At 44.4% G+C, this 9,854-nt stretch overlaps 1 protein-coding gene across 1 annotated transcript; it reads right to left on the reverse strand.

Annotated features, from left to right (window-relative positions):
* Positions 1-6,044: 6,044 nt before the first annotated feature.
* On the reverse strand, positions 6,045-8,680 carry LOC147448170 (uncharacterized). Its single transcript, XM_086524027.1, has 2 exons — positions 8,240-8,680; positions 6,045-7,970 (listed from the first exon to the last, which is right to left on the reverse strand). The coding sequence occupies exon 2, from the start codon at positions 7,962-7,964 to the stop codon at positions 6,432-6,434; it is 1,533 nt and encodes a 510-aa protein (XP_086380153.1). The 5' UTR covers positions 7,965-7,970; positions 8,240-8,680; the 3' UTR covers positions 6,045-6,431.
* Between the last annotated feature and the right edge of the window lie 1,174 nt (positions 8,681-9,854).

The following is a 9,854-nucleotide window of genomic DNA, read 5'->3' on the forward strand; positions in this document are numbered from 1 at the left end:
TAGAAATACCCCCAGTGTCATTTGTTGAACTGGAGACATAGTCCACATTAGAGCTGAGTGGTGAGGACGAGTTTCAGGTAACCATTACAGAAGAAGACACAATGCCCATGGTCCAGCTCTCAAAGGCTGAAGAAGATACACTAAAAGAAAAGATTACACAAGAGGTAGATGAGCAGTGGAAGGCAACGATGGATTGGGAGTTGAGAGTTCTTCACTTCGTCAACGTTACACAACTCTTTCCCAATCAAATCAATGCGCAATGGCACCAATAGTCCTTGCCATACCCTCTAATAAAAGTGGAGTTACTATAGGTAAACGAAAGGCTTTATGCAGACATGTAAGTCGAGGGCGTAGATAAAGACCACATGAAGTGGAGGTTGAGCTGGCTGAACAAAAACCCACGATATTTGATTTTGTTCATGAGAGCACCTGCGGCCCTGCAAAAATATCCGACTTTCTGTCCTGTACCAAGAGTAAGGACCTGAATCACACATGAGGCACTACTCAAGAAGTGGCCAACTTGGCTAAACTACCCCAAATTATCTGCTCTAGAAAAGGGACCAGCGACTGAAGAATACATGGTGAAAACCCTAAAGGGCGCCATGTCATTCTTTATAAGTCTACCTGATTTGTCATGTGCTATGCTATATAAGATCTGTCGAATGCTGCTCACATGCATCGAAGTGTTCCATGAGCCAAAGCAAGTAGGCGCCCCTTGAATGTCATTCCTCGAGGGTAATAAAGGCTTGTGCTATGATCTCAGTGGCCAACCTTCCAAAGAAGTCCTCTATGGCTTTTACGCTAGATGCATGTTTCTACCTTCACATAATATGCTGGCATTCGAGGAAGCGTTCTACACGGGATTCTTCACTTGGCGAATGAAGATATTTGCGCCAGTGATCAACAACCTCACATCAAAATTTGTAGGCTACTCAGTAGTGGAGCTCAAGAACAGAGTAACTATGCAGTTTTTGCAAGTACCAGATACAGAAAGGAAGATCAGATACCAAAAGGCACTAAGTGTGCTCGAAGACCGCCTCGCCAACCCCGCCAGCCCGAAGACTACTTCAACCCATAAAGTTGTGTCAAGGGACGACACAGGCGAGGAGGGGGGGAATGTTAGCAGCAAGCTAACACGAATACCATTTTTCGGAGTTCTCATTGTAAAACACTTATTTTTTTGATAAATCGGGAATATTGTAACTCCTATTTTCTCAGATAAACTCTGTAATTAATGAGCCAGGGCTACAAGCTTCCAGATTGTATCAACCTGTCATTACCCAGCTTTGGTAGAACTCCCAGATTATTAATTTTGACCACCAAAAACCTTGGCTAAGGTATAAAAGCCAATTTTTATAAGTTATTATTAAGTTTTGGATAATGAAATACACAGCATGAGCTAATGACACTCACTCCTCTCCTTCTCGCGCTTCCTTCTCCCCGGTTGTCACATTGCAGTCATGTTTGTTGCATTGCAACCGCAGGTAAGAGCTCTACGCATTGACATAAACACATCACCGTATTTCGTAGCTTTTGGTGTCGCCGATCCGTGGCCTAATTTCATCATAACTAGGAATTCACTTTCAAATAAAAAACTAAGCATAGATGGAGAATTGGGGCATCATTGCTAAGCATTTAGATGCATTCTGGGTCGAAAACGACTAGGTCAAAAATCCACTCTGCTGTTAATAATCGCGATTTTGAAACTTCACCTAAAGTGGGGTTTGAGACCATAAGCATGTGTGCAGGTCTTATAAACATGTCCTAGAAGTTTCATTACGTTTGGATGTCATTTGATGCTGTAACGGATGTGCTTTGTTTACCGATGAGCGATTGGCTTTTGGTGATTTCAGTCACTTGAGTGTAGCTTGAGTTAGATGCGAGTTGTTAGTTGTTTTCCGAGAGATTGACAACCTCTTGTAGCCTCTATGCACTAGTCGATTCAGCTTCGTCCCATGGATTGACAATTTGATCGTGATTCTCACTAATACAGCAATAAGATAGGATGGTGAGGTTAGACATGCGTCCCACAGTGTCATTGACACACCTCAAACTCTTGCTCCATCCCTAGATCCATCAGCATGTTGTGCAAGATGCATACAAGCAGAGATCGATGGAATTGTTATCTTCAGTTTCCATCAAATTCGAGAACATTGTCTTGCAAATTTTGTTGGCTTGCTCTGCCACGATTATGACAATTGGGATGATGGCAAGCAATGGCTTTTTCTCCCCATTATTTTCCATGGCGACCTATGCCTCTCTCTCTCTCTCTCTCTCTCTCTCTCTCTCTCTCTCTCTCTCTCTCTCTCTCTCTCTCTCTCTCTCTCTCTCTCTCTCTCTCTCTCTCTCTCTCTCTGTGCAATGCACAAATGTGGATAACTATCTCGGGCAGAGTTTCGCCCCTCTACGTTAGAACATGGTTGGCAAAAAAAAACACCAAAATTGAGGAAAATTGGTAAAATGGTTGTAGCCGGTACCTTGTTTTGCGCTTTTCCAAAAAGTCTTTGCCAGTGTGAGCATATGAACTACTTAGGGGACATGACAAGCCGTGACTACCCAACCCCCAGGTGGGACGAGGCTCTTAAAAACAAGGGTCTTGAGTTCAAAACTCATTGGACAGATCTTTTAGACTCTTTTACTCACATATTTTGTGTTGCAAATGAAACCAGGTTTTTGGCGAGGCAAGCACACGCAAGTAGAGATAGGTAGATCAGGAACATCGGGAGCAACAGGGCATGGAATTGCACATGCAGGTTAACGTGCATGATAGGTATTACTCAATCCACTTATTGATCATTTTGCCCACCTCTACTCTTACCATGTGTGTGTGTGTGTGTGTGTGTGTGTGTGTGTGTGAGAGGAGAGAGAGAGAGAGAGAGAGAGAGAGAGAGAGAGAGAGAGAGAGAGAGAGAGTTGGTGGCGGGTGGCGGAGGTTATAGCTCAGACAACCGTGGTGGAGGCAGAAATGCTTACTACACTTGTGACAAATCTGGTCACTTCTCCTGAGACTTCCCCGAAGCAGAGTGGACACCGATGTACCAATGTTTTTTTCCCTACATGATGTTCGTTTTGGTGGAAGCTATTCCCTCCTGCTCTGAGACTAGATACATCTCTTTTCCTTAAAGCTTTGTTTTTCATTTTAGGGATGCTATTATGTCAGTTTTGTTATTCTTCTACTGGTTGAAGTAGAGAGATTTTTTTGTTCTACATCTTCTATACACACACATGTGCTTCTTCACTCAGAAAGATCTTCATCAGGCTTGTTGTAGCTATGGTAGGAGAGGCTCGTACGAGTCTCATAGGTTTTGAGTGGGGAGATGCTGGTGATGGGAAGCCTGCAGTGTGAATACCTAATCTTAGCTGGTCTTCATTCGTGTTCGGGTGTTGATTGAGGGATCGTAATCGCACGATCTCGGCCGTCACTGTTAATCATTCTTCTACCGAGTGGAGAACGTCTGCTTCAATTATATCTTCTTGTGTTTCTATCAGGCTGGCTACCAGCTTCACATGCTACATGCTACTCAAGGTATGTTGATGTATTCGATTTATTGTGTCTGTTAAAGAAGTACAAGGTGAAAGTATCTTGCAGTCACATGATGTTCCACTAGCATGCAACTTCCTTGCACATTTTGTTCTCATCTAGTTCTTGACTCTGGTGCAGGTGGATTTGTATTGCCATTCCACCAAAGAAATATGGTCAAATGAGGTGTTGATGAATGCTCTGGGGAGTTTGAAACTATAGCACTGCCTTCTCGCTTGCTTGAAAGTCATTTTCTTTGTTATTATCTAATGTGACACATATTGTTGCGGAATGTTGATGGAAATCCAACTGTGAGGAAGTCTCATGAAGCCTTGCAATAGCCCCTTGTGAAATCCCCGGACAAGAATTCAGAAAACGTGGTACTTCCCTTGCTCTCCTTCTTTGCCTTGGCTTCCTCCCCCTCTTTGCCTCGGCATAGGACAAAAGCATATTGTTACGCATAAACAATAAGTACATCAAAGCCAGGATGCCCTACCAAAAAACAATCTGTAATTGTCGGAATTAAGCAGCCTTCAGCTAATTTGGAGCATATGTGCATCAAACAATTAGAGGTAAAGGTGAATGCACACGTAGAAATGAAAGGACTAAAGGAGCATGCGAATCAGGCATCACACAGAAGAGACGATGAAGAAGGTGTCGAGGAGGAATGTTGCAGCATTAACTGAAAATAGCCGCTTTCCTCGACCTTCCAATTCATCAAATCCCGACTTACTCGCCCCACCAACTGTAGCACTCCACAAAGTACCGTTTGCCAGCTTTGAAGCATCAGCCAGTCTTTTCCGCCTCTCTCTATTTGCTAGGGCCGGTAACTCAGTACTTTAATTTTTCTTCTTATCAGAGATTATAACAAATGTGAATCCAAGTTGGGGCTCTTGCATACGATTTAACATGGGCACGTGTTTTAGCATTGTTATGCATTCTGATTTCTAAAGCTTTGCCTATAACATATTTGAACATCCTATAGACTACCGAGTCCCAACTTCTCTGATTTGTCCTGACAAGATGCACTTGTTAACTCTGCAAACTTTCTTGCTATGGCTAATTTGCATTGGCCATTTTGGTAGTAGGCAAGGGATATCTTAGCCCTCTTTGTTGCATTTTGTGTTGATGATTGTCTTCTTTGTTAAGTCAGAGTTGTTGCAATCTATTTAATGCTAGTTGTTCTCTTATGATGCTGCAATACACCAGAGTTCAATTGTCAAATTTAGATGTCCTTTGACAGTCGGATCAAAATGATGCCATACTGAGTTAATGCCTGTACACCATTTAATTTTTTTCAGATGAAAGCTTACAACACCAGCTAGGCCGATGGTTGGTTGCAACTTATACATAACCAACTAGGCCGATGGTTGGTTGCAACTTATACATAAGCAGGCCCTTCCTTGTGTTTTTAAGTGACCATTTATAAGTTATCAATTAATCTTTAGCCCTTCTATTCAAAAAGTATGTGCTATGTTGTGTACGATACATTAAATTGATTGTTAATGTGATTTATTTTAAAAGTCCCTTATAGGTAGAATTTTGTTGCTACCCCTATCTAGTGTCAAACTAGTAAGAATTTCTTACTGTATAGTTAAATAAAACTCCTATATAGCTATAATATTGTGGTTACAACCATCTAGTAGTATTCTCATTATTACATGATTGCACTCTTACTAGATATGTGTACTCCATCTAGTAAATTGCCTAGTAATTATATATTTGTTTCCTATATAGAAGAGTGTCCAAAGCTCCTTGTGTATATATATATAATGAGAGAAACCAAGTTTAACCAACCCAAAACTTTCACCTGTAAATGTGACAATTATTGAAAGGAAACCTGATAATCAAGTATGCCTGACCACGGAAGTATCGGCCTCTTGACAAACGTAGCACGCTTTTATCTTCTCGACTTTTGGGGATAGTATTATTTATTATACAAATGCAGCTGTGAGAGACAGGAGGTGCAGGCTGCAGCCAGCGTGGATGACTTCAAGACACGTAACAATTTTGACGATTGGAATTACACATGGCTAGTAGTGGTAAGTTAGTAATAATGATCTTTTGAAAGGCACGAGTAAGAAAGAGGATTTATTTGATCTGTACTATTACAAGTAGCAAATACTCCAATGGTCCATGAAATCTCTGAAGATCGATCAATTAATTGGTGGTCGTTGCGCAAGAGCCCTCATTAAAGCTACCATATATTCCCTGCCAATATATAGTTACTAGTTAGTGCGCTCATGCACATGTTGCACTTTGACATTTTTTTCTCATTTGTACAAATCATTTCTCAGAGAGGGGATTGAAAAGCCTGGACGAGAATGATGTGGGGATTTAGCTGCAAAAAGGAATAACGATCAAATCTCCCAAATTGTTATATTGTTGATGAGACATCTCATTTACCAGTAACAGTCGACGAACCCAATCAAGAGCGCCGAGACATGCGCACCGTAATAATATAGCTAGCATGCTCTGGAAAATTAGAAACTGCGATCATCTAAGCGCCTTTGACACACATCAATGATTAGTGCCCCCAAGCTACATTAGTTATAAAAGTGGGAATGCAACTAGTACACAATCATAGGTCTTTGTTACCCAGGGGATCTCTAATAATTACACATAGTCATAGACGTTGCCCCAGTTAATTATTTGAATTGCAACAGTAGGAGACGCAGCTAGGGATCAGCAGTGGAAAGTACGTTCTGATCGAGCATGATTGCTCGTGTGTAAATTACTTTTGGGTAATTAAAAGCTGTGGCCAAAAACTCCACTCTAAATGATCTATTATAAATTGATGTGCGAGGACTTGTATGGGCTTCATTTTAAAAAGAATAGATAAAAGAATAAATCAGTAATCAGAAGTGGAAGTCAAGGTAACAGAAATTCATGATAAGTTGGTATAAGTCAATCAGAGAAGAGCACCAGCTGCGCGCACGTCTTGATTAGTGGTCGACCAATTAGCTGGAGAGGGACTCCAAAACCCGATATTGTGAGCCTGCTCATGAGGCCCTGCATGAGAAGAGCTTGTGCTGATGGAATGCGCTTGAGGGACGTTGTGGGCTCCTCCACTTAATGCGAATGGCAGCTGGTGGTCGACGCTGCTATGGCTACTGCTTATTTGCTGCCAGGCGCTCTCCTCGTGAGCTGCACTAGTACGTGTTGAGTAACTACCGGCTACGACGTTGGGGTTCATTCCTGATGATCCCTTGACCAGATTATGGCCCACGGCAGCATGCATATCGCCTCTCCTCATTACCATATTCATGCTGCCCATACTCTCGGGAGACTCCTGATCCTCGAAATCGGGCAAGGCAAGGTGACGATGATGGATGTAGCGACGCTGATCTGCAGGTGGACTTATATGTTGATGTGATGCTGATGATCTGAGTCCACATGATGAGTCGACGTCCGCAAGTGGGCCTGACGTACCTGCGTTGCTGCAACTAGGGCCGGGGCCGGAATTATGCATGCCGTGATGCTCGACCGATGCGGCGCCCAAGTGCAGAGCCAGAGCCTGCCGCTGTTGCTGCGCCTGCACTAGTTTGAGCTGAGCATCGGCCATATGCCCTTCATGGGCGTTTCCAGAAAATACGCCAGCTGCATCCTGCTGCACTCCAAAGACGTTGCTACAGAGTTGGTGCTGATCTAAGGACACCCCATTACCTGGGCTACTAAAATTATGTACTGGCCCAGAGGAGGCAGGAATAATCTGCTCAAAGAAGCTGTTGCCCAGCTCAACTGATCCGTTGAAAACTTGGTGCATTTGTTGACCCTGCTCTGGCCTCACATAATTACCTGCATGGCTAACATCCAGCCCAGCGACATCGTCATACATATTTAGAGATGTGGTGGGATGCTGCTGCATGAGTGAGAGCTGTTTAGCGCTGATCACACTGTCTAGTGCACCTATAGATTGTTGATCAGTATTCTGTCTGAGAGAATCCTGTATTCGAGAGAAGAGCATATGGCTGTCGGTAGGTGCCGGACCAGCCAAATCAAGGAACCCTGGCAATGGCGGTCCCCCCATAAAGCAGCTGCTGCTGGACAGAAAATTCCCCGGCGCCGCGCCGCAGCCAGCTGCTGCTGCATGCTGCAAGAAGCTGCTATGATCGTCTAGCTGGCCCCCGAAGAGATGCGGATCCAGGGCTCTCTGCTTTACCCGCTTGTTTTTCCTGCACCCTCCTCCGATAGGTACGTTCCGCAGTGATCCCCCCTGCGTCCAGTACCTCCTGCAGTTTTTGCAAAAATGGCGCGGCTGCGTCAGACTGTAGTTATTGTAATAGCAGAACTTGGTGTTGGGAGAGTCGCAGCGAGGACATTTCATCGCTTGCTCCGAATTTCCACTGTTAGGCTTGTTCCTCCGACTATGGTCTGTTGCTGTACCAGCTCGCTGAACCTCCATTTGTACATCCGCAGGCTTTGATAAGGGATCTCGCAGCATTCCGATCTGCATATATAAGCCACCGGACATGTCAAATTACAATACCTTGGAAGCTGCTAATTTGGCTTAAAATACACACTATGCTCCTTTATCACACAGCCACCAGCCAGCAGCTACTTATCAGTATCTGATATTTGTGTAGAGTTCCGTCTTCCAGTTCGTTTCATGCAGAGTTAGAGCTAGTGATTGGTTATCAGGAGGACCAAAAAAGTCTCACCGACCGAAAATTTAGCTATTCACGCATTTCTAAAGTCTGCTTAGTTGGACGTAAGTACCTGCAGAGGCTGAATTTCGAGACTTGCGTTTATGTTGAAAACATTGAGAGTCCACTGCTTAAATTAGCAGCAAGCTTTAATTGAGATGCTAAATTCATGTGATCAGCAGCAGTGCAGGCTGCTTGAGCTGGTCGAGATAATATGAGCTCACAGGATGTAGCTGGGAACGTCGATCAGCTGTGAGGAGCGATGTGGCCGGGCGGATCAGGACGCGACGTGTTCGTGAGAGAGGGATCACGAGAGGGGGGCTCGTTGGTAGTATAAGCTGCGCGTGAGGAAGTAGTTGACAACGAAAATTGGGTCAGACTGCAGCTAATAGTCGACTAGCAGAAGATGAAGAGGAGCTGAAGAGGAGCTCGTGAATATGCAGAAAAGAAAAGAAAAGAGAGAGAGAGAGAGAGAGAGATGGCGATGAAAAAGGGGGCAAGGAGGGGGCACTTGGGCGGATGCACAAGTTTATTATGATGGGAGCTGAAGGGCAAGATGGGAGTCATGGGACGTGTGGGGCCAGCTGTGCGGACTACTTGGTGTTGAGTTGAGTCGACAGCGAGCGCACTCATACACACAGTGTGTGTGTCATCACGCACACACACAGAAGAGGGAGGGCCCGGAGGGGAGCGGGAGCTGGGGACCGGAAAAGGAGCCACAGATCACTGGGCCAGGCTGATCAGACTGCTACGGCGCATGCTCCGCCTCACTAGCGGGACGGTGCGTCCCACGCTCCAGCTTCATGGCCCCGCCCCCCACCCTACCCCATGAGCTCGATCCTGCCCGCAGCCCCAACTTTGACGACGTCTCGACTCTCGAGTCCCAAAGCTTCCCGAATCCCCAGCCGCTCCCACGTGCTCCCATTTGCAAGTGCTCCCCACGGTCCCATGCCACAACCCGCGCGCGTCTTCTCTCTCCCGTCCGAATCCTCACCGTTTTTCCGTAAAATTAATATTATAAGATAACATAGTGCAACCGTTTCCTCCACCACCTGTTTACCGGCCCGGCCCCTCAACGTCACGAAGGCCTTCAAACAGAAGCTTATTAGCCTTCGGCATCCCAGCATGCATGATGGACTCTGGTTCTTAAGTTGGGCAATACTATAACACAAATATTATTGTCACCACTCTGGCTCCTCATCTACAATTTCAAATGATCGCATATTAAACATCAGGCCTGGAAAATGCATGCATGGATCACCGTTCATTGTTCTTAGAAATGCCCCAGCAATAGCGGTAAATTATGTCTAATCCACCTTATTGCAGCTTTTAAAACCATAATAACTCCTACTTTTCTCGCTTGTTCCAAACATCTTCTTAGCCTTAAAAGACAGTTCTCTTAAATTGTAAATATAATTCTCAAGTGCTTAGTAGTTGGAGAGCCTTAAAACATATGGCTCATCATACAGACAACAACGCGAAGCTCGCGCAAAACAAACTCCTACGCACTATGATTCAGGAGACAAGGGAGTTTGGAAGGATAAATATGTAAAATTAATTGAATTATAACGTCGGTCGGTGAAAATAAAGATTGTAGTTGATGATTTGGTATTGTTATTGCTAACTTAGAAAAATATCACTCTCTCGACCAACTAGAGAGATAGTCAAGTATCGAGAGATAGTCACTC

This window comes from Adiantum capillus-veneris, chromosome 11 (assembly GCF_014529385.1).
Source record: "Adiantum capillus-veneris isolate H3 chromosome 11, ASM1452938v2, whole genome shotgun sequence".
In the NCBI taxonomy this organism is placed as follows: domain Eukaryota; kingdom Viridiplantae; phylum Streptophyta; class Polypodiopsida; order Polypodiales; family Pteridaceae; genus Adiantum; species Adiantum capillus-veneris.

Bases quoted from the DNA above. Each gene is read 5' to 3' on its own strand.
- LOC147448170 (XM_086524027.1), bottom strand. From the start codon at position 7,964: ATGCTGCGAGATCCCTTATCAAAGCCTGCGGATGTACAAATGGAGGTT.